The sequence below is a fragment of the Hemiscyllium ocellatum genome, chromosome 20 (assembly GCF_020745735.1).
Source record: "Hemiscyllium ocellatum isolate sHemOce1 chromosome 20, sHemOce1.pat.X.cur, whole genome shotgun sequence".
Classification (NCBI taxonomy): domain Eukaryota; kingdom Metazoa; phylum Chordata; class Chondrichthyes; order Orectolobiformes; family Hemiscylliidae; genus Hemiscyllium; species Hemiscyllium ocellatum.
In genome coordinates, this window is record NC_083420.1 from 29,250,091 (window position 1) to 29,273,162 (window position 23,072).

The window sequence follows — 23,072 nt, forward strand, 5'->3', positions numbered from 1 at the left end:
TACGGCGAGACCACGGGACCAGTGCACGCCGCCCGTTGCATTTCACTCTTCAACTCGAAACGCTTCCATTGACATTCCTGATTTCGCTGCACTTTGGATGTTGCCTGAACTGCTGTGCTCTTCCAGCACCACTGATCCAGAATTCCTCCCCTTCATGCATTCGAGAGCAACTCCACTGCATCAGATTAAAAACATAAACTACTGGAAGATAGATTTTTTTTGTATTTTTTAAATAATTTCAACATATCTAATTAAATCCCTTCATATTCCGGGTGTTGATACATAATCCAGAACTCAGAAAGACTTTGAAACTGTTTCTCAGGGAAGGAAAAATTAAAGGAATACAATTCAGCATTAACTGGAAACAGATAAGAAAAATGCTGATGAGTAGAAGGGACTGCTGGTGCATCAACAACTGGTGTTATTGGCCTATTTTCTGTTGTGCATAGCCCTTTCAATTTATTTCTCACCAAATTTCAACCTGGAGCATCTTCCTCACTAAACTATGGGCTGAATCATACTTTTTTTTAGCTGAGTTAAAAAATCACACAACACCAGATTATCGTCCAACAGGTTTAATGTTAGTTTCATCAGGTTTCACAGAGGGTCTCTTCTCCTGTGAGGACTAGTGGGACCTCTCACTGCATCTGACCAAAACCTACTCCACACCACCACCTTCCCACTCTAATTCTTGATGGAGAGCTTTTTCCCCAAACGGCGATTCTCCTGCACCTCCGATGTTACCTGACCTGCTGTGCTGTTCCAACGCCAGACTTTTCGACTCTGATCTCCAGTATCTGCAGTCCTCACTTTCTCCTTGCATCATTAACTACCTACCTGCCTGTATGGCGTCCCTCTCATGTGATCCTGGTCTTATTCTAGTACCAACTATTCCCTGAACTCACAATACACTGGATATCCACCAAAAAAACAGGCATTTCTGGTAACCATGCCATCCTTAAGTGCCTCCTTTATGCTAAAACACTGGAGTCGCAATGCTTGTTGAATGGCAGTCTTTCTTAAGTTATCTGAGAAGGGGTAAATGGCACCATGCTTCCCTGAAAGAGATCTGGAAATTTTGGTGGATGGGGTGGCCAGAGGCAATGTATCCTTTCCCTCATCAATGTGATTGGTCTGCTGGCAATGCCATTAGAAGGTCAATAGTCTTCTGTGCTCCATCAGGGCGAATATTTCACTCTTCTCTTTGCTACTTCATACTATTTCTGGTACTGTACCCACCTCCCATCAAGGGCTTATGATCTAGCTCTCTCTTACTTTTGTCCATTCGTCTCCCCCTCTCTCCACCTCAACAGCAGAACCTGGGACTACACCAAGATGTGGTGGGAGGAAGAGAAAAGGAAACCTTTTGAGGATACATGGGCGACATCACACTGTATAAAATGTATCACATTTAGACATGGGAAGAGAGAGAGAGAGACCTACAAAAAATTAATTGTGCACTACATCGGTTTGTTTGCGTCCCTGTGTGGTTCTTATTTGTAATTCCATCCCCATGGTGCCTAACTTCATATCCATCCATGAATCAGTTTCTATGCAGAGAGCCTGCTGCAGCATATGGAAGTAAGATGAACCAGGCACTTATAGGGCAATGGGTCCCGCTGCCACCATTGCCCATTTGGTCAAACATCTATATTCTTTCCCTGGCCTCTGTATGAGAAGTGTTCATGTAGAATGAAGTGGTCAGCAATGTATGGGGCAGAGGGTTATACTGCACAGAGGAAGCCAATGCCAGCAAGTAGGAACCTCACAAGTCATAGAGTAATAGAGATGTACAGCATGGAAACTTGGCTTCTTGTATAACGTTCTTCCCTCTAAGGAGTTTCATATAAGTGGACCGAGCAGTTCCCTTACTCACGGAAATGCTATTAGTGACTTGTAATAGACTAATGCAAAGTATTTATTCAACTCCTCTGCCAGTTCTGAACTGCATCCCAAACATGAATGCTTACAGATTCCTGAGTAGATAATTGTGATTCACCCTGTCGAATGCCTTCTCCTGATCAAGGGACAGGAAGATGCTCAACAGACCAATCCTCTGAGAAACGTGGATCAGGTCTCGAAACAGATGGATATTGTTGTGGATCCTCTGGTTTGGAACCATGTACAACTAGTCAGGGTGAATCATGTGGTCCAGCACGGGTCCACGGTAGGAAGACAACATCCTCGTAAAGGTTTTGTAATCTATGCTGTGGAGGGAGAGTAGACATCAGGTTTTTTTTCATAAATGAAGGTTTCCCTTCTTTAGCAGCAGAATGATGACTGCCCTGCACCATGAAAGGGAGAGCTCTCCAGGGGCAATAAATCCTCAGTGTGCAGTCACTCCCCAGGACATGTCAGAATGCCTGAAGAACTCCACAGTCAGCCCATCCAATCCTGGGGACTTACCCCTCAAGACCAGGGTGAGGGCACCAGTCAGCTCCTTTAAAGTGCTGGGAGCACCGAACATGCTGGCTCACCTATGGCAGATCCTCCCTTAGAACTCTGCGCTTATCCTCGCTGGATTGATCTGGAGAGAACAGCACTGTATAACTGGCTGGTCCGCGTACATCCCTCCCCGCCCCACCAACCTTTTTTCCAGTGAGTAGAAGAAGGGATAGCCGCAGTCCAGGTCCTCGATGAACCAGATCTGCAATCTCACATACTTACCTCAGGACCAGTACACCCCCCGCAGGCTGACTGAGATGTAACTCCAGGTCAAGTACCTCCTTCTCCAACTCCTGGATTCTGGATTTCAGCCACGTTGTCAACTCTCTTATCTATTCCTAATAGAAGACCCAGGCGTCAGTCTTTCCCAATGTCCCAACACAGCCTCAGGTAGGGAAAGACCCCATTACACCCTTCACCAGCTGGGACAGAACCAAAATAATGAATTTCGGAACCACGGTGGAAATAAGGGGGAGTTCAGTGGAGGGGCAGTAGGGAATCTATAATCCTGCTGGAGGTTGACTCCACATCATCCCCAGCGCCCACCACCAAGCCATCACCCTTCTCCAGGCTATCATCCCCAGCCCCTAATCCCTCGCCTACCATGATAATGGGGAGGGGTCGGTGCCACTAGCTGCCATTTTTCTTCCAATGTCACTACCCCCAAAATCACCAGCAAGGGATCTCTCAAGTGGAGCCCATTGAGATGGGTATTGGCTCACTGGATGGAAAAAGACTGAGGCACCTGATAAAAATATCTGGGACAGAGTAAGGAAGTTAATTAGTTTTAGTCCTTTTATCTAAGGAAAGATATTGGAAGCTGTCCAGTGAAGGTTCACTCAGTTGATTCTCAGTAAGAGGGATTGCCTTATGTGGAGCAGTTGAGTAAGTTGGGCCTGTACTCATTGGCGTTAAGAAGAATGACAGGCAACCTTATTGAAACATACAAAATTCTTAGGCAGAGAGAAAGTGAGGACCTCAGATGCTGGAGATCTAAGTCAAAACGTATGGCACTGGAAAAGCACAGCATATCCAGCAGCATCTGAGAAGTTGGAGGGTTGACATTTCAGGCATAAGGCCTTCATCAGGAATTTTTAGGTAACTTGTTTTAAGTGGCTTATTTCTGCTCCTTCATCTTATGGTCTTTGTGGCAGCTCACAAGTGCTGAGCAATGACCATCTCTGAGAACAGGGAATCTAACCATTTCCTGTTGACATTCAATGGAATTTCCATCACAACTATACCCCATTATCACAATCATGAGTGTTTACCATTGACCAGAACCTGATCTGGATAGGCCACATAATCTCTGTTCTTACACCAGCTCATCAGAGGGTAAATATTATGTGACAACTCGTGACTCCCCAAAACCTGTCCATCATCTCCAAGGCACAAATCAAGAGTGTGATGCAATATTCTGAAGTTTGCTGGATGAGTGCCATTGTTACAACACCAAAGAAATTTGACACAATCTGGGACCAACCAGCCCACTTTCAACTGTCACTCACTTCACCACTGTCTCTGAGCAGATGCAGTGTCCACCATCTACACAACCAACCATGGTATGCTCCAACAGAACCTCCCAAATCAGAGACACCCACAATTGAGGAGAACAATGGTAGTAGTTACATGGGAATTCCACTGCCTGCATGCTCCCCTCCAAGTTACCCACCACTCTGGCTTGGAATTGTATTGATGTTTCTTCACTGTCACTGGCTAAAATCCTGGAACTCCCTTCTTAGCAACACACTATAATAACTGCAGTACTTCAAGAAAGCAGATTACCAGAGCCTTCTTCTGGGCAATTAGGAATGTAAAATAAATGCCAGTCAATCCAGCAGCATCCACACCCCTAGAATGAACTTTAAAGTTGAAACACCATAGAAGTCTGTCTAGCAAAGCATGACATTGTTTCTTTTGCAAAAGTGTTTTTTTTAAGTTCATTCACAGAGTCTGGGCATTACTAGCCAGGCCAGCATTTATTCTTCATCCATAATTTCCCAGAAGGAAGTTAAGCATCAACCATGTTATGGTGAGTCTTGAGTCACACATAAGCCCAACACTAAGGACAGCAGTCTCCTTCCCCAAAAGAAATTAGTGAACCAGATGGTTCCATTTTTTTATGATAATTGACAGTCATTTCATGGTCATCATTAGTCTCAGAATTTGAGATTTTTATTGAATTAATATGCTACCATCTGCTGTGGTGGAATTCAAACCTAGGTCCTCTGACCATTAGCCTGGATCTCTGAATTAACAGTCTATCAATAACATTACTAGGCCTTTACCTCCCACAGGAAAGGATGGGTGGGGCAAAGCTTAGTGTTTTTAACTTTCTAGGAAAATCTGAACAGTTTGAATTCCAAGGTGAGCATTTTCTTTGAGGAAATGTTGGTCTGTACTCAAAACAGGGTGTGTCAAAAAGAGTTCAAAGCTGCCTATTTGTTTAAATTGAATTGGTTTGTTTTGGGTTTTATTTGTGTATACAGTGAAGGTGACAAAAATAAGACAAACTTTAAATAAGGTTATTTTGTTAGAGAAAGTTAAGATTGAAATGAAGTGAAGTGAGTTTTTGCTGTGTTTAAACTGAAATAAAAATCTTATGTGTGAGTGAAAAGTTTTTGTTAATGTATTTTGTTGGACTGTCATGTTTGGTTTTGTGCATCACTGATTATGTTATGATTATATTAATTGTTGTGATAAAGATACAATTGTGCTTTTCTGTGCATGTTATAATAAAGTTAGTAAATGTGTTAAAACTTATGGAAACATACGCGTATCTGGAATGGGACTTGTAACTAATCAGGACTTGTAAACTTTTATTTTTGTTTGTGTCTCAGCCGATAATTGTAATTGACCTAGGTGTTACAATTACAGTTTAAGTACACTCCAATATCCTATATGTTTGAGTTTATATTTTGGAATTGTTTACAAAAATGAATGTTAATCAGTTATTGCACTTTCATTGAATTGATTTTGTGTTGATAATAAAGCAACAATTGCATTTATGAAAAAAACCTAGTTGTTAGTTTTTTTTAATTTCAAGCTGATAAAGATATGGTATTTAATTTGCCATCTCAGAAACTGAGAAATATATTCTCATTTTACTATGTAACCCATGGTGTTGTGGTACTAGACTAATAGTGTAGTCTTTTAACTTCAGGTATAACAGCACTTAAGAGGTGATGGTGATTTCATGACAAATGTCACTTAGAATGACAAGTCAGGGTCTCGCTGTTATGGAAACGAGGATTCAAATTCTATCATGGCAGGTGGTGAAATTTAAATTCTATTTTTAAAAATCTCAAATAAAACTAAAGCTAGCCTAATAATAACAACGTAACCACTGTCAATAGTTGTAAGATCCCATCTACTACCCTATTCAAGAGGTTTGGCCTATGTATATCTCCAGAACCACAGCAATGTAGTTGACCCTTTACAGGTCCCTGAGCAATTAGGAATGGGCAATAAATGTTGGCCACACCTCATGAAAAAATTGTACTACATTATTGATATAAACTGAACTGATTTACATTACCATTTGGGATTATTGATGTACAAGACAGCATAAATTAATAGAGCATTTTTTTCAGAATCTGTGGTTTTAAATGTGAATTGCATTTTAATTTTTCATTCAATAAATAATCATTTAAATCTTTTGCCCAATAGTTATATGTAACACGATATTACTTTTCCACTTTGTTTTAGTGTTCACTGAGCACAATTTAGATGTTTGTAGTTTGTGACAATCTTTGACTTCAAAATGGTATATTAACCCTTCAAAAATGAAATTTCGCTAAAGTGCTTAAAATCTGCATTTTTTATAAGAATGCTAGAAAGAAACATATATCAGTTATAATGGGATCAACTATAATTTTCATAGATAATAATAAATACTGGTCGTGTGAACTGGTGACTCTTAACTTGGAATCAGTATTAATAAGAAGAAAATTTAAATATGGACACCATTTGGTTCGATTACACAAAGGTGAGCAATGGTATGATGGCTGAAGAGGGAAGGAGGTCATCGGACACAGGCAAACACAAAACGAAAGCAGATAAAGGAAGAGACATATAGTGTTTTCTGTGAGGGAAGAATATCAATCCTCCTCAATGAAAGGTCAGTTTTTGTGTTCAACATAAAAAAGTCAGGAGCTTCTTGTGGCACTTTGCTGCCTAGAATCTACAATGGTTAAAGGCTGGAAAACATTTTGGGTACTCGAAGATGCTAAGGAGCTGAGGAGTTTTGTCCCCTGTAAGTGGATAAATCATGGGTTTCTGATTCATCAGTTGAAAAGCAGGCCTGTAAATCTATATCATCAGTTGTAACCCAATATAGAATTCATGAGGTTTGCTGATTGCAATCATACCTGTGAAACTTACCTTTTCATCTATTTTGTCAATAAAGTGTGGCACTGGAAAAGGTGTAGCAGGTCGGGCAGCATCTGAGGAGTAAGAGAGTCAACATTTCAGGCACAACTCTTTATGAGTCCTGATGAACGGTTATGCCCAAAACGCCGACTTGCTTGTTCCTCAGATGCTGCCCTAACTACTGTGCCTTTTCCAGCACCACACTTCATCGACTTTGATTCTGCAGTCCTCCCTATCTCCTATTTGAGTATCTTTTGCCTGTTAATTATTTCACATCCTGGGGTCAGTTTAGCTCAGTTGGCTGGATTGTTGGTTAGCAAAGCAGTGAGATGCCAACAGCATGGGTTCAATTACCATCGCCTGACATGGTGGCCTTCAGGTTAAATCACCACCAGTTCTCTCTCTCTAATGAGACAGCACCACTATCATACACTAAGGATATGGTGACACGACAACAACATTTTACATCCAGATTGATTGTGACTGACAGACCCAGGAGGTGGCCAATCAGTAACAGTGAAAAGAGAGTGTAAAGCCCTGAGCATCTCACCCACTGCCTCATTAAACACAACCTGCTCCACCTGTATCACAGTGTACAAATCCAGCAAAATAAACATAGCAATTACTGTAGACACTCAGCAGGTCTGGCAGCATCCAGAAAGAGAAAACAAAGTTAACATTTCAAGTCAAGTGACCCCTTCTTCAGAACGGTGTGGATTCAGCATTAATCTGTACAGACAACACTGAAACGGAAATAAGACATCATTGGTCCTGAAGGTCTGTCTAAGATCAAGAAGAAATCATGTTATATTTCTATTAGTTTGGATTCATGATAAAAGAAAAATTATCAAAGTAACTCCTCAGAGGCCAGCATCCCATCGCTAATCATCCTTTATCTACAAATGCATAGCCTTTGACAATAGCACTCACTCTCACTGAGTCAAGAATTCAGGACCTCAATATCCTTGACATTCATCCCTTTATGTCAGCCAGGTCTCTGTAATTGCATCAGATTACCAGACCCAATCAGCAAACTCATATTCTATGAGGTCCAGCTGGCTGACCTTATTATGATTCATTACAATTACTACAGTCATAAAAAGTGAAACCTTGTTGGGAATTTCGTCATTTTTGAATCGTTTGGTAAAGGTGCTTATTTTAGTTGACAGGAATCATAATAAATAGTTGAAGTTTGTAAAATGTAATCAGTGATACATTTCTTTTCAGTCTAATACATAACTTTAACATTTATTCAGCAGATCTATACCATTAATTATATCAATAAAGTTTCCAACCACAGTTCCTTGTTGAATCCAAATATATTCAAATTATTCTTGAGGCATTTAGAGATGTATCAATTTCAATCAGTTGCTTTAAAAGTTGAGGAATGTACTTCATGGTGAAATCTGGGCTTCAATAAAACATGCAAATCTGGTAAAACAAAGATTATTTGCTTCCCCAGAAGAAGGAAGAGAGAATGAAAGAGGAGCAGAGGATGACTCCTCCTAGTGACCAAATGAAGGTTAGAAACAAATTGCTTGTCTTTCCTCCTATGACAATGTTCTGTGCAAATGCAGGTATGAAGACATAAACAAAACATTTTTGTAAAACTTAAACAACAGATTACACTGTGATACAATAATACATAATATTAGAATATGTGAGAGATTCTTTACCAAAGCATAAATTCTGAAAACATATATTCATTTTATTACACATTATGAAAGGTATGAAGTTTATCTCCAATTAATTAATGCTGTTTAACCTTTCAGGTCCATAGTGTAATCATGTAGATTAAATCCAATTCTGAAAATGAGTGAAACATGAAAGATTTTCCTAAAAATGTCCATTTGTAGGAGTCTATTTATCCAGCCTTGTGAAACATACGTCATACGATGATGCGCACAAATAATCACACAATATCAATCTTTATTACAAATTCTTTAAGATTACCAGGACACTACTATTGTTATCAGAGGTCAATGCTTTGAGAATTGAAGTTGCTTGCTGGACATAATTGTGTTTTCAGAGGGCCCTGGAGAAATTACATTGAACTGTAATTATAAAGTTATTATTTCAAAATTAGAAGAATTAAAAATGGACATTTAAACCACATTATTTACGATCTCAAGATGTCCCAAAGTACTTCATAGTTAATTAGTAAGTTACTATTGTAATATATGAAAATATGGAAGTCATTTTGCACACAGCAAGATTCTATGAACAAAAATGAAATGAATAACAGATAATCCATTTTAGTGAAATTGGTTTATAGCAGTGCTTCTTTGAATTTTTCCACAGAATCTCTTATGCCCTTCTGATCGGACAGAATGAAGTTTATTCTATCGAAAGGACAGAACCCCTGAGATTGCCTGACTTACTTAGCTACTGCATTGTCATTCTGTTCATACATACAAATCATACATAATTATGAGATCAGCTTCTGATTCCTCATCTTCTTTTCCACATAAATTTCCTGTCTTCAGCCCTATTTCACTGAAACATTCACCCATGCTTCTGTTACTCACAGACTTGAATTATTCCAAGGCTTTCCGGCCAGCCTCATGATCTCCACTACAATTAAATTTCATCTAAACCTCTGCTCCAAGTCTAATATTTCTTGAGTTCTGCTCATCTGTTATGCTTCTCTTTTCTGACATGCATGCAGAACCCTCTTATTTCATGATAACACCCCTCCATATTCATTGCAGCCCTATGATGTGCACTTTCCTCCCCCATTGAATCTGCATAACTCTGACCCTGCCTTTAATCATGTACCATTTCCCACAACAGTCCATCATTGAAAACCATGCCGTCCTTCCTTCAAAATTACTTCAATTCTTTATGCTTTTAAGATCCTCCTCAAAATTTACCTCCTTGAGCAAGATTTTGGACACATCTTTTGGTCTTACCATTTTTTTGCCATTCTTTTGTCTATGATTATCCCTCAGTGAAGCCACTGTGATAAAACCTCTGAAGAAGAGTCACCAGACTCAAACATTAACTCTATTTTCTCCCTGCAGATGCTACCAGACCTGCTGGGTATCACTAGCAATTTCTGATTTTGTTTCAAGTCACTTTGGATATTTCATGTGATAAATGTACTATGTAAACACAAGTTTATTTGTTGTATAAATAAGGCAGTTAACAAAGTTAAATAGACAGGCAAAGCAGTACAACCCGAAAAAGTGGTGGAGAATTGAACCATTCTTTTATGGGATATGAGTGTCACTTATAATGCCATCCTTAATTGCCCTGAAAATAAGTGATCTGTTAGGCCATTTCAGAAAAAAAGTTCGAGTTAATCACATCACTGTCAGTTTTAATTCACACATTGGCCAAATAAAGATGGCAGATTGGCTTCCATAAAGGACATTAGTGATCAAAGTGGACTTCCATGATAATCAACGATTGTTTCATAGCAATCCAGATACTAGGTTTAAATTTCTGATTTTATCATTCAAACTTAAATTCCACATAGAGGGGTTTGAAGCCATATCCTCAGAACATTACCTTGGAACAATACCATTAACCGGCTGTCTACCATTCGTTCTTCAAGTGTATCAAAGTTCTGCTGTCCCTTGATGCAATTTTAGGAAGTCTTGAAAATATATAAACTATATACTGTTTCTGAATTGTCCAAGTTTGAAAAAATCAATTCCATGTTCAAATAAAACATATTTTACAAAATCGCACAATATCTGCTTGTTTGCATTGCTAAAGCCCTCAGTTTTGATTGCTTTATGCCTCTTTTAATACAGAGCATTTCCATATTACTACTGACAAGTTTACTTATTTTCATATTTGAAAATGGTATTGTTGGTAACAGTCTGTGGAAATAAAATTTCAGGTTTCTGATCAGTTCTTTATATGCTTCCACCACTGTGAAAGATATCTGGCACAATTGCAATGATTACAAGTGTCATTTTTGTATGATACACCAGCAATATAAACTATTTCCTGCAAATCCAACACTACCTGCAGCTTCTCTCTCTGTCAAGATAGTTGCTTCACCACTGCATTTCATGTGAACAGAAACAATGATGAAATGAAATATATTCATCAATTTTGATTAATATCATTACAATTTTCCTATAATCAACACTGTAATTTATTTATGAATTTTGAAATAGTTCCTTTTCCACTCAAACTGAATCAAATTTAACATTTTTATTAAGCTGATTATTGGTAGGTTGTTCAGATACAATGTAAATAGCACAAATACATATATTTCAAAGGTTCAGCTATGAGTTTTTGTGTTACTGAATATTTGACATACAAAATATTAATGAACCTTACTCTGAAAAGAAAGATGTACTAAGCAGATTAATTATAGCATTAACGGAATGCTTTGAAGAAGCAACGGATGTGCTAGATAAGGAGTCAATGGACAATGCCTTTCTAAAGATGTTTAATAAGGTTCTACACAAAAGAGATTCACTGAAACTAAGACAACATAAATTTTAAAAAGCACATTATATTCATGACAGATAAATAAATTTTTGGATATCATGGGAATTAAGGATTATAGGGATAAAATTGGGATGAGGTAGAAGATCACCTGTGATCATATTGCATTGGAAAATGGACTGCAAAAGTCAGGTGGTCTACTTCTTCCCCAATTTCCTATTTTCTTACCAATATGGGTCCAGAATTAAGAGTATAGGAGCAGGAGTACACCACTCAATCCTTCAAGAGCATTCCACTATTTACCAGAACTGATGAAAGGTCATCAATCTGAAATGCTTTCGCTACCTCTCTCTCCATAGATGTTATCAGATCTGCTTACAATTTGCTGCAACTATTTGTTGTTATTGCAGCTTGTTCTCCTCTGCACCCTGAGATCATATAAACTATCCATGTGGACAACATTTAATTTCTTCCCTAATTTTAGAGAACTGAATAAAATCCCCTTGACTTTGAGAATTTATGTTTTCAGTTGATACTCAACTCTCACATCTATATTCATTATGTATAGCCCATAAATAAAGACTTAAAAACTTGTTCTGTCAGCCTTTTCAAGGGCCTTAATATTCTTCATTTTATGACTAGACAAAATTGGTAACATTGATGTGGTTGGACCTTGACATTATACAAGGATCCTAATCATTATGTAATTTTACAATGGTCTCAGGATGATGGTCATTGTCCTTCAATAAATTGTCACCTATAATGATCAGGAGATTTTTGATTTTGCTGATTTCAGGGTGCAATTCAATAAAAGCATTTTAACTAGCACTTGTCAATAATAAGAAACGTTCGCACAGTTATCAGTTGTTAACAACAAACCACTTTATGAGTAAAATATTTTACAAAAATAGAAGGAACAAACAAGATTAATACATTACTTCAGTAAGAATTTGCTTCATAGGAAAATGTAGGTCATAACAAAGAAAACTTTAAGTACACTATTAAACTTATTTATCAGTATTCAAACTAGTAGACTAGAACTTAAGCGTACAATTTTTAAAAATCATTCACAGATGTAGCATTGCTGACAGGCCAGCATTTGTTATCCGCAACCTTTATTGTGCTTGAGAAGGTGGCAGGCAAATTCATATTTGAACCATTGCAGACTATATAATATAGTTAAAATCACTAACACCAGGTTATAATCCAACAGGTTTATTTGAAAGTACAAGCTACCTGATGAAGGAGCAGCACTTGGAAAGCTTGTACTTCCAAACTTCCAAATAAACCTGGTGTTGTGTGATTTTTTTTAAACTTTGTCCCCCCCAGTCCAACACTGGCACCTCCACATCATATACAATATAGGTGCATTCACGGAGCTGTTATCTAAAGAGTTCCAGGATTTTGACTCAGTGATATCGAAGGAATGATTAATTATTTCCAGATCAGGATGGTGTGTTGTTTTTAGTTCCTGATGTTCCAGTACAGTTATTGTCCATGTACCTCGAGGTGATAAAATTCAGAATGTGCTTTAGCAGAAGCCTTGGTGAGTTACTGTAGTGTATCTTGTGGGTGATACAAACTAAATCCATAGCGCTCTATTAATGGAGGAATTAAATTTGGTGTGCCATACAAAAATAGATTCTAAAGGACTATTTGATTCTTTATAATTGCTGTCCTTGTTCTTACAAATATTTCTGTCTTATATTCTATAAAGATTATTTGAAATGCATTGACCTCATTTGGATGTATCCATTAATTCTCACCAAAGATTGTCTTTGTATTACTTGATATAATCTTACAGCAATAATGCTACAGTTCTGCAATAATCAGAATGTTTAGCCAAATGTCACTGGCTGATAAGTATGAAAGTGTTCTAAAGCATTGTTCTAAAGCAATGAGTTCTAAAGCATTGCTGAAGGATGAATATGAGACTTCTGAACTGCTATAGAAAACCAATGCAGCAACTACCAAGGAATATGACCAGTACAAAGTAGAGTTAAATTAGTCCTTAACTAATGATCTTTGTTCCTAACAGTGTTCCAGGCATGTACAATTATAATGTTGAACTCCACCATTAAGAATAGAAATATCATTGAAAGTTAACATTTGGCCTCCAGGTAACAACTTTCCTGTGGTGATACCTGAGATTTCTCCAGGAGACAAAGCACGATTCCAAATTGTGAATCCAGCCAAATTCCCTACAAATGACTCAGTCTCATCAAAGCCTCCTCCCATATTATCCTGTTCCTGCCCTATTATAAGTGTTCCACCAGCTGGGATCTCATAGCCTTTCTGGAATTTGGAACCAGTTGCTGCCAGACGCCTGTCTACGTAGTACCAGTACTTACCCTCAAAGGAAGACCAGATGATGCATACATGATGCCACCTGCCATCTAAGAGTGACCTCACAGGAAGTTCCCTGAATGCTGGATCTCCAATTACAAAATGTATGGTAGTTTGTTTGCTTGTATTTCTGCCATGGAGTACCAACTTGTTGTCATTATCCTCTGTTGCATATGACAACATTGTTCCCAAATAGTTTGCCTTGGTTTTGAGCCAAGAACAGATGGTAATTTCAAATAGCCCAGTTGAAAATTCTTTATCAAAGCTTGCATAGTTTTCAATGGAAGAATTGGGAAAGTACATCATCGAATTCACATTGCAGACTGCAATAGAGAAACAAACGAACAATCAGACATATTGGCAATGTGCTTACATATCTAAGCAATAAGTTTTAACTGATTCATACTTTTTACACCTCACTTATGGGTTGATTGACACTTATTGTTAGCTTTGAAATCAGCTTTTGCTTAATATATCAAATATTATCACCTTTCATGATGCAATGTGAATATTTACATAATTTATAATACATAATTTATAATATATATTTGTGATAGATATAGGACAGATGTCAGGGGTAGTTCCTTTACTTAGAAAGTAGTAGGGGCATGAAATGACCCAACTGCAACAATAATAGATTTGCCAACTTTAAGGACATTTAAATGGTCATTGGATAGACATTTGGATAAAAATGGAATAGTGGAGATAAGATGGGGCTCAGATTGGTTTCACAGATCATCGCAACATCGAGGGCCAAAGGGCTTGTACTGTGCTATAATATTCCATGTCACTTGTATACAAGTTTTGAGTCTAAATCAGATTGTGGGCTTTTCCAGCCTCTGCAGAAAGTTAAACTATATCTTGCCATCTGTGAGGAAAAATGAAGACATAATACTTTTTGAGGATTTTAAAGCCTTTAACTGAGTCAATAATATGCTCATTCTACCAAAATGGCTCAAGTGTGACATTAAACTTACAATAATTTCAATATAAACTTAGACTTTGAACCAGATACAGAATTTTTTTAAAAAGGAGCTTTATGAATTATGGACACAATCACGTCAGAAGTGGAAGTTTTATTGATGTCACAGATGCTCAGGAGGAGACTATCTTCTCTGTGTTAATAAATAATATGGGATCTGTTACCATACTGGAAATACACTATGAAGCAGCAAATGGAGGAAAAGAAATTGAGAATAAGATTTATTGACAGTTTTGGGATTTGCAGTAGTGTGAGTGTTGTAAGAATGGGAAACTCTAAAGTAGGCTCCTGTGGAAGATGGTGATCAGAGTGTACATAATGCTCTGACTGAGCATGGTTTAGTAGACTCTTTCTAATTTGATATTTTGTAGGAAGGGTCCTCTAAAGCTCATCAAGAACTCTCTGCTTATATACACCCATTCCTGATAAAGACATTTAAGGGTCATACACTCATGTAGAACTCTGAACTCAAAAACTGCATGTATTTACGTAAAACTCTGTTATCTAATTTTTTAGATTAGAATCAATCTAAACATCAGGTCATAGACAGAGAACACAGGGGGCTAACACCTTCAACATATTGTCTAGCTATCACCATTGTTAACAGGTAACTTGAGAATGCAACTTTAAAAAAAATGTTTTGTGATTTACACATGAAAGAAGTGAAACTATCACTGTATTCTAACAGATGAAAGGCTTAACAGAATCAATTTTTCAATGTATAATTTCAGTTACATCACTCTGCAAATTTTTGCTTTAAATTCTGTGTTAGGATTGAGCTCTCCACTATCACCTGGTGAAGGAGCATCGCTCCGAAAGCTAGTGTGCTTCCAATTAAACCTGTTGGACTATAACCTGGTGTTGTGTGATTTTTAACTTTAAGGGTTATGCAACATTATGAAAGATATCAAAAGGATTGATAAAGCTTGGTTCTGTTGCTGGTAAATCAGTTACTTGGGCTCAAACTGGAGATTACTAATTGAAGAACAATCTAGAAGGTTTTGAAAAATATTTCACACATTATTATAACAAATGCATGAGATAGTGTAATTAATATAAATGTTATAAGAATTGGAGAAGTATTTAAAAAGGAAGAATATAAAAATATGTTAGGAATGGACAGGAAAATGGATTTAAAACAAATAGCTCCAGCTGAAGAGCTCTCACAGCATCAAGACAAAATAGTTTCGGTACATTAACCTTTTATCGTCATCTGTGACATAGAGTCATAGAGATGTACAACATGGAAACAGACCCTTTGGTCCAAAGCGTCCATGCCAACCAGATATCCTAAATTAATCTAATCCCATTTGCCAGCATTTGGCCCATATCCCTCTAAACTCTTGCTATTCAAATAACCATCCAGATGCCCTTTAAATGTTGTAATTGTACCAGCCTCCACCACTTCCTCTGGCAGGTCATTCCACATACACACCTCCCTCTGCATGAAAATATTGCCCCTTAGGTCCCTTTTAAATCTTTCCCCTCGCACTTTAAACCTATGTCCTCTAGTTCTAGACTCTCCCACCTTGGGGAAAAGACCTTATCTATTTACCCTATCCATACCCCTTATGATTTTATAAGCTTCTATAAGGTCCCCCTGAGTCTCTGACGCTCCAACGAAAATTAGCCCCAGCCTATTCAGTCTCTCCCTATTGCTCAAACCCTCCAGTCCTTGCAACACCCTTGTAAATGTTTTCTCTTCCCTTCCAAGTTTCACAACATCCTTCCAATAAGAGGAAGATCAGAATTGCACACAATGTTCCAAAAATGGCCTTAACTAATGTCCTGTACATCTTCAACATGACCTCCCAACTCCTATACTCAATGCACTGCCCTATAAAAGCAAGCATACAAAACACTTTGTTCACTATCATATCTAACCTGTGACTCCACTTCCAAGGAACTATGAACTTGTGCTCCAAGGTCTCTTTGTTCAGTAACACTCCCCAGGACCTTACCAGTAAATGTATAAGTCCTGCCCTGATTTGCAACATGCAACATCTCACATTTATCTAAATTAAACTCCATCTGCCACTCCTCAGCCTATTGGTCCATCTGATCAAGAACCCATAGTACTCTGAAGCAACGTTCTTAGCTGTGTACTACACCTCCAATTTTGGTGTCATCTGCAAACTTACTCATCATACCTCCTATCTTCACATCCAAATCATTTATATAAATGACAAAAAATAATTGACCCAGCACCAATCCTACTGGTCACAGGCCTCCAGTCCAAAAAGCAATCCTCCACCACTACCCTCTGTCTTCTACATTTAAGCCAGTTCTGTCACAAATGGCTAGGTCTCCCTCTAATCAAAGTGATTAAAACTTGCTAACCAGGAATTCTACCAGTAACCTTGTTGGATACCTTACTGAAGTCTATACAGATCATGTCCACTGCTCTGCCCACATCCTTCCTCTTTGACTGCTTCAAGAAACTCAATCAACTTAGTGAGAAAAATTTCCCATGCACAACGCTGTGTTGACTATCCCTAATCAGTCCTTGCCTTTCCAAGTACATGTAAGTTCTGTCCCTCAGGATTCCCTCCAACAACTTACCAATACCAATGTCAGGCTCACTGATATATAGATCTCTGACTTTTCCTTACCATCTTTCTTAAGTAGTGGAACCACATTAGCCAACTAGCATCTCACCTGTGGCTATCAACGATACAAATATCTCAGCAAGGGGCCCAAGCAATCACTTCCCTAGCTTCCCATAGAAGGTTACACCTGATTAGGTCCTGGGAATTTATCCATTTTTACGCAGTTTAAGATGTCCAGAATCTCCTCTTCTGTAATATGGACATTTTTCAAGATATCTTTATTTATTTTCCCCTATTCTCTATATTCCATATCCTCCTCCACTGTACATACAGATGTAAAATACTTGTTTAGTATCTTCCCCATCTCCTGTGGTTCCACACATAGGTAGTCTTGCTGATCTTTGGGGAGTCCTATTTCTCCCAAGTTACCCCTTTGTTGTTAATGTATTTGCCAAATTGCTTTGGATTCTCCTTAACCCTATTTGCCAAAGCTATCTCATGTCCCCTTTTTGCCCTCCTGATTTCCCTCTTAAGTATATTCGTACTGCCTGTACACTCCTCTAGGGATTCACTTAACCTCTGCTGTCTATACCTGACGATATGCTTCCTTCTTATTCTTTACCAGAACCCCAATTTTTCGAGTCATTCAGCATTCCCTATCAGCCTTGCTCTTCACCTTAACAGGAACATGCATCCACCCCAATCAACTTTTGAAAAGTCTTGCCTAATACTGACAAAATTGGCCTTCCTCCAATTTAGAACTTTAATTTTTCAATCCAAACTATTCTTTTCCATCACTTTTTTGAAACTAATAGAATTATGGTCACTGGCCCCAAAATGCTCTCCCACTGACACCACAGTCACCTGTCCTGCCTTATTTCTCAAGAGTAGGCCAAGTATTGCACCTTCTCTAGTAGGTACATCCATATATTGAATCAGAAAAAAATCTTGTACACACTTAACAAATTCCTCTTCATCCAAGACGATAACACTATGGCAGTCCCAATCTACGTTTGTAAAGTTCAAATTCAGCACGTCCTCCTCTGTAATATGGAAATTTTTCAAGATTTCTCTATCTATTCCCCCATACCATCACCACCCTATTATTCTTACAGATAACTGAAATCTCCTTACAAATTTGTTTCTCAATTTGGGACTGACTTTTTGTGGGGGAGCTCTATATCACAATCCCAATAAGGAGGTCATTCTTTTCTTATTTCTCAGTTCCACTCAAATAACGTTCCTGGATGTATTCCCAGGAATATCTTCTATAAGTACAGACATAATGCTATCTCTAATCAAAAACAACACTCCCCATACTCTCTTGCCCCCCTTTCTACTATTGGAATACTATTGGAAAGTGTATCTATACCCTGGAACATTAAGCTGCCAGTCCTGTCCATCTCTGAGCCATGTCTCTAACAGTTTCTCCTTTAATGATTGTCTCATAAATCAATTCAATACATGCACAAAATATCAAGCATATATGATCTTATTTCCATTAAAATACAGAGATTTTTAATTGTCAGGAAGATCTGTATTAGTACATATCATCATGCCAATACAGATACAACTGATCATTTTCTCTATTGTATTGATGCTTAGAAATAAAGATCCATGTGAATCTAAGTCGTCTATAAGCTTTTATCATTCTATATAAAATTAAGTTTTAATAATGAAGTCTGTTAGGGTGAAGGACAAGGCTGGTAGGGAATGCTGAATGCAAAAAGGTGCTCTTTTCATTTCTTTTTGATAATACTGCATTTTTTCTTTGTAAAATGCACTTACTAAGTATGATATTTTGGTTTAATTGTCTATTTCAGTGCCCATCTATTTGCCCTATTATAAAAAGTTGATTTTACGTTTGGACAACACTTCACCAACAGAAATCTTAAACCAACTTAAGTTACAATCATATGGTAGCTAACAGTATATTATGCAGTACAATATATGGTCAGTAAATTCAACTTCTAGCACAATTTTCACATATTTTCTAGACTTCATGAAGCAAAGTAATTATGCATGTATATAGGTTTTCCAGGTGGCTACAGCTCTGCTTATCAGTTGGTAATGTCCAACAATAACAACTTATGAGTGGGAGTATTCAACCTCCTGAAACTGAAAGACTTTTAACAGATTCTTAACAGTTCCCAGGTGATAATAAAGATTATCTATGCAGCTTTTCATAAAGCTGAAGCTAAACAAATTGAGTATACGTTTGAGGTTTCCTCCTGACAGGCTTTAACACTAAGATATACTTCTCTTAAGGTACCACTGTGCAGAGGACACTTCTTTGCACTTTTGTTAAAATATCAAGTAAACTGCATTCTGGGAAATTTAAAAACAGAAGATATATTATTATTATTTAATAAAATGTTTCTGAGTATTTTGCAACTTCAGAGGAGCTACATATACAACTTGATGTGTCCACAGTACTCAAGGATCACCTCTAGATATGTGAAGCATGAAGATTACGTTAATCAAGTTGTGCAACAGGAAAGTGTACAGGAAAGAGAAAACGTTTGCAGGGTTATAGAGAATAGGTGGGAATGGATGGGGGAGTTACTCTTTCACAGAACTGGTGCATACAGTACAGGCTGAATGGCCCCATTCATCACAGTAACCATTCTATGACTTTAGGGACAGAAGTTCTCACTATGCCTTGTTGTGATTTGTGCTTTCTGAGACATCCTGTTCATATACCATTCCAAATCTATCTTTTAGTGATGACTTTCAACAATTCTATGACCAACAAATCTAGCAAGCAGAGGCTTGTATGGCTATATAATATATAAACTAAAAGCAGTAGCCATGTTAACAACAGTTAAGAATAGTTAAACGAAGGATTATTTTGATAGGGGTTGAAAGAAAGGGAACTAAAGAGATATAGATGAGTGCCAGTCTTGTGGAGGATTAACATCAATGTGCATTGGTCTAGTCAACTGACCTGCTTCTGTGTTATCATTTCTATATAATTCATTTTATTTTCAAGCTACCAGCAGTTTTTGTTGGATGATCCCTCTGATATGCAATCTAAAATTTTGGCATTCTTTTGAGAAACAAAAATGCATCCATTTTCCACTGTCACATTTTATTTTCCATTGTCCCTAATCCTCAAATCCTGTGTAAGAAGAATTTCCGTGAATTCAGACTGGACAAAGCTTGTTATGAGTTAACATCTTTCTCTTCTCTGGAAACTAATATCTCGGTTTGGGCTTCCTCATAGTACAGGCCTTTAAAATTTCTGAATGTGCTTTGGAGCCCTTGTCTGGACTACCCGCAATGCAGTATTTTATTTGGATTTCCCCTGTAAAACAGAAACCAAACTCGAACATGACGCTTCCATGTGTGGCATCATCAAGACTGGCATCCCACAAGTCACAGGTTTGGGTTTCAAAATTTAATTCACTTTTTCCTCTACCTACGCAAGTTCAATCTACAGTTTTAATCACATATTCATCACAATTTCTAGTGAATCTCCTATTCATTTAATAAACAAACCAATTATCTTGATTTCATACTGAATTTTGTTGTTTTCCTTCTACTGACCATTGATCATAAATTGTTTTAATGGCTTTCATATACCTCTGCTTTTAGAGTCATAGAGTCATAGTCATATTTTTATAGAAAGTGAATTTAGACATGCCATAGAACTAATTTAGCAGCTACATGTTCTGGACCTCAGACCTTCAGTCATTCTGAAGGGTCCGATTTCTTAAAAGGGCTGTTATTCTGAGGTCAGAGTTGAGCTATTCTTGGGGTTGGAGTTGAGCTATTCCTAGGGTTGGAGTTGAGCTATTCCTGGGGTTAGAGTTGAGCTATGTTGTTGGATTGGAGGACGGTACTGAAGTGTCAGCACTTTAAGTATCTGTTTTAATGAAACTTGTACACATTCCAATGCTGCACAAGCAAGGTATCTGGTAATACTCACACCATGGTGCTGCTATGTTTACTTGCAAAATGAACTTGCTTTTGTATGTTTCTTTAAAAAGATTGCATCCCTCATCTGTATATCACATTTCCCCTTTGCAGCATTTTAAATTCTAACTTAAATTTGTCCCATTGCGTTGCATTTGTAGCTGGGGCAGAATTAGCCCTGTTATCTTTGAAGGCTCTGGTTTTATGAGCTGGTATAGACACTAAATTAATCCTCTGGCATCTCCACATATCTTTCTTTCTAATGCCTAGGAATGACAGGGAAGCTAAGGTTTTAATTGTATTTTCGCCGAAACGAGCTTTTGCTTTTATACATTTCGACCAGCCTGCCCACCGTGCTGGTCCTGACAGATTGCTATTGGAACTGAGACATACTTGAGCCTTCCCTTTGGGTATGTTGCTGCTTGTGCGCTTTCACAGGTTTCGCCCTGTGCACTCGCGGCTCTGTCGCTGCTGCCGCCTGCACTGGCCTGGGCTTTGCCGAGAGAGCGTCGTTCTGCAAGGCGCTTTTCACCCGCTCCTCAAACCTGGCTATGATCATAGCGTGGCGTTTCACCTCATCCCGGAGGCTCTCGGTTTCCTCCTGCAGCTTACTCCTGCCTGCAGCCAGGGAGCTGATTCGCTCCCTGTGACCCTGGACGGCTGTGGTCAGGTTGGACATCATCTCGCTCTGCTCCTTCTTCGCTTTTGACAATTGCTTGCTTCGCTCGTTGAGGACCTGCTCCAAGGTCGACATCTTCAGGTCAATTTTCTTGGTTTTCTTCTGCAGTTTCTTCATCCACGATTTTAAGGTGGCGATGTCATTTTCGGCGGCAGTGTGGAATCTGCTCATTGTAGCGCTGATGTTATTGGACTGTTCTGTTAACGACTGGAGTCGAAGGTCGACGCTCGAAGAAATATTGAAGTTGGCAGAAATGATTTGTAATCGTGTCAAGCTGAGTTCTTGAAATCGTCGAAACTGTGTTAATAAAATTGAAGAGACGGCACGCTTAAAATAATATTTCACCACATTAGATTAGAGAAAAAAAAGTCTTTAAACAAAATTATGTTGAAACTCCCGAGATGGTACAATCATAAGAAAGTAGATACAAACAAGGAGAGAAGTAGGCCATTCGGCCCCTTTAGCACCGCCATTCAATGTTTGATGCAATGATAACCTCAAGTCCGCATTCCCGCCTACCTCATAACCTTTCACTCCCATTGTTAACAAGAATATCTGCCTTAAAATCATGAGAAGTTCTGCTTCCATCACCCTTTCAGGAAAAGAATTCCAAAAATGTATCACCCTCTAAGAAAAATATTCGTGCTTCATCTCAATTTTGAATGGATGACCCTTGATTTTTAAACAGAGACCCCCCCTAATTCTGAATTCTCCCACAAGAGGAAACATTCTCACATGTATCCTTTTGAGAGCCTTCGGTCTCTTACATGTTTCAATTAAGTAGCCTCTTGCTTTCCTAGATTCCATTTTTTATTTCTCCCCAGTCATTGACAGAGGGAGAATGGCTTTGATTGACCAATATGCTACCTACCAGAGGGAATTAAAAGGTGTGAGTGATGAGCGTGGTCTGAGTGCTCCGACCCCCAGAGCAGCCGTGTCCAGCAGGACTTGCTCAGGAAGCGAACAGAGGTCCGCAGCCAGATGTGTTTGTCCGACTCACCTGCTCCTCCAGCCGTCTCAGCCGTTCAAAAAACGGTTTCCTCTGCTTCACACTTTCAGCCTGTTGTGAGCAACTGACATGCAAGTTGCAACAAACCCAAGTGATGAAAAACCAAGTAAACATTTTGCTGAACCCCATCCCGAACAGAATGATTCTGGATCCTCTCTGTGTTCCTTTCAGTAGGGGTTGGTGGTAGAACCTGAATATGAACCGTGGTGCTCTGTGTGTGTGTGTACGTGTATATGAGGAGGAGTTGCTTTATATTTGGTAGCTGCATGTTTTACATGATTGATGTTTCATCTCCCTCCGGCTTCTGTTACAGGGGAAAGAGAAATAAATTCATCCATTAAACATATGAGATTTGCAGAGTAT

General features: G+C 38.4%; 1 protein-coding gene across 1 annotated transcript; it reads right to left on the reverse strand.

Moving 5' to 3' along the window:
* Positions 1 to 13,194: 13,194 nt before the first annotated feature.
* On the reverse strand, positions 13,195 to 22,838 carry LOC132825595 (pentraxin-4). Its single transcript, XM_060840976.1, has 3 exons — positions 22,701 to 22,838; positions 21,415 to 21,997; positions 13,195 to 13,895 (listed from the first exon to the last, which is right to left on the reverse strand). The coding sequence occupies exons 1-3, from the start codon at positions 22,836 to 22,838 to the stop codon at positions 13,258 to 13,260; spliced, it is 1,359 nt and encodes a 452-aa protein (XP_060696959.1). The 3' UTR covers positions 13,195 to 13,257.
* Between the last annotated feature and the right edge of the window lie 234 nt (positions 22,839 to 23,072).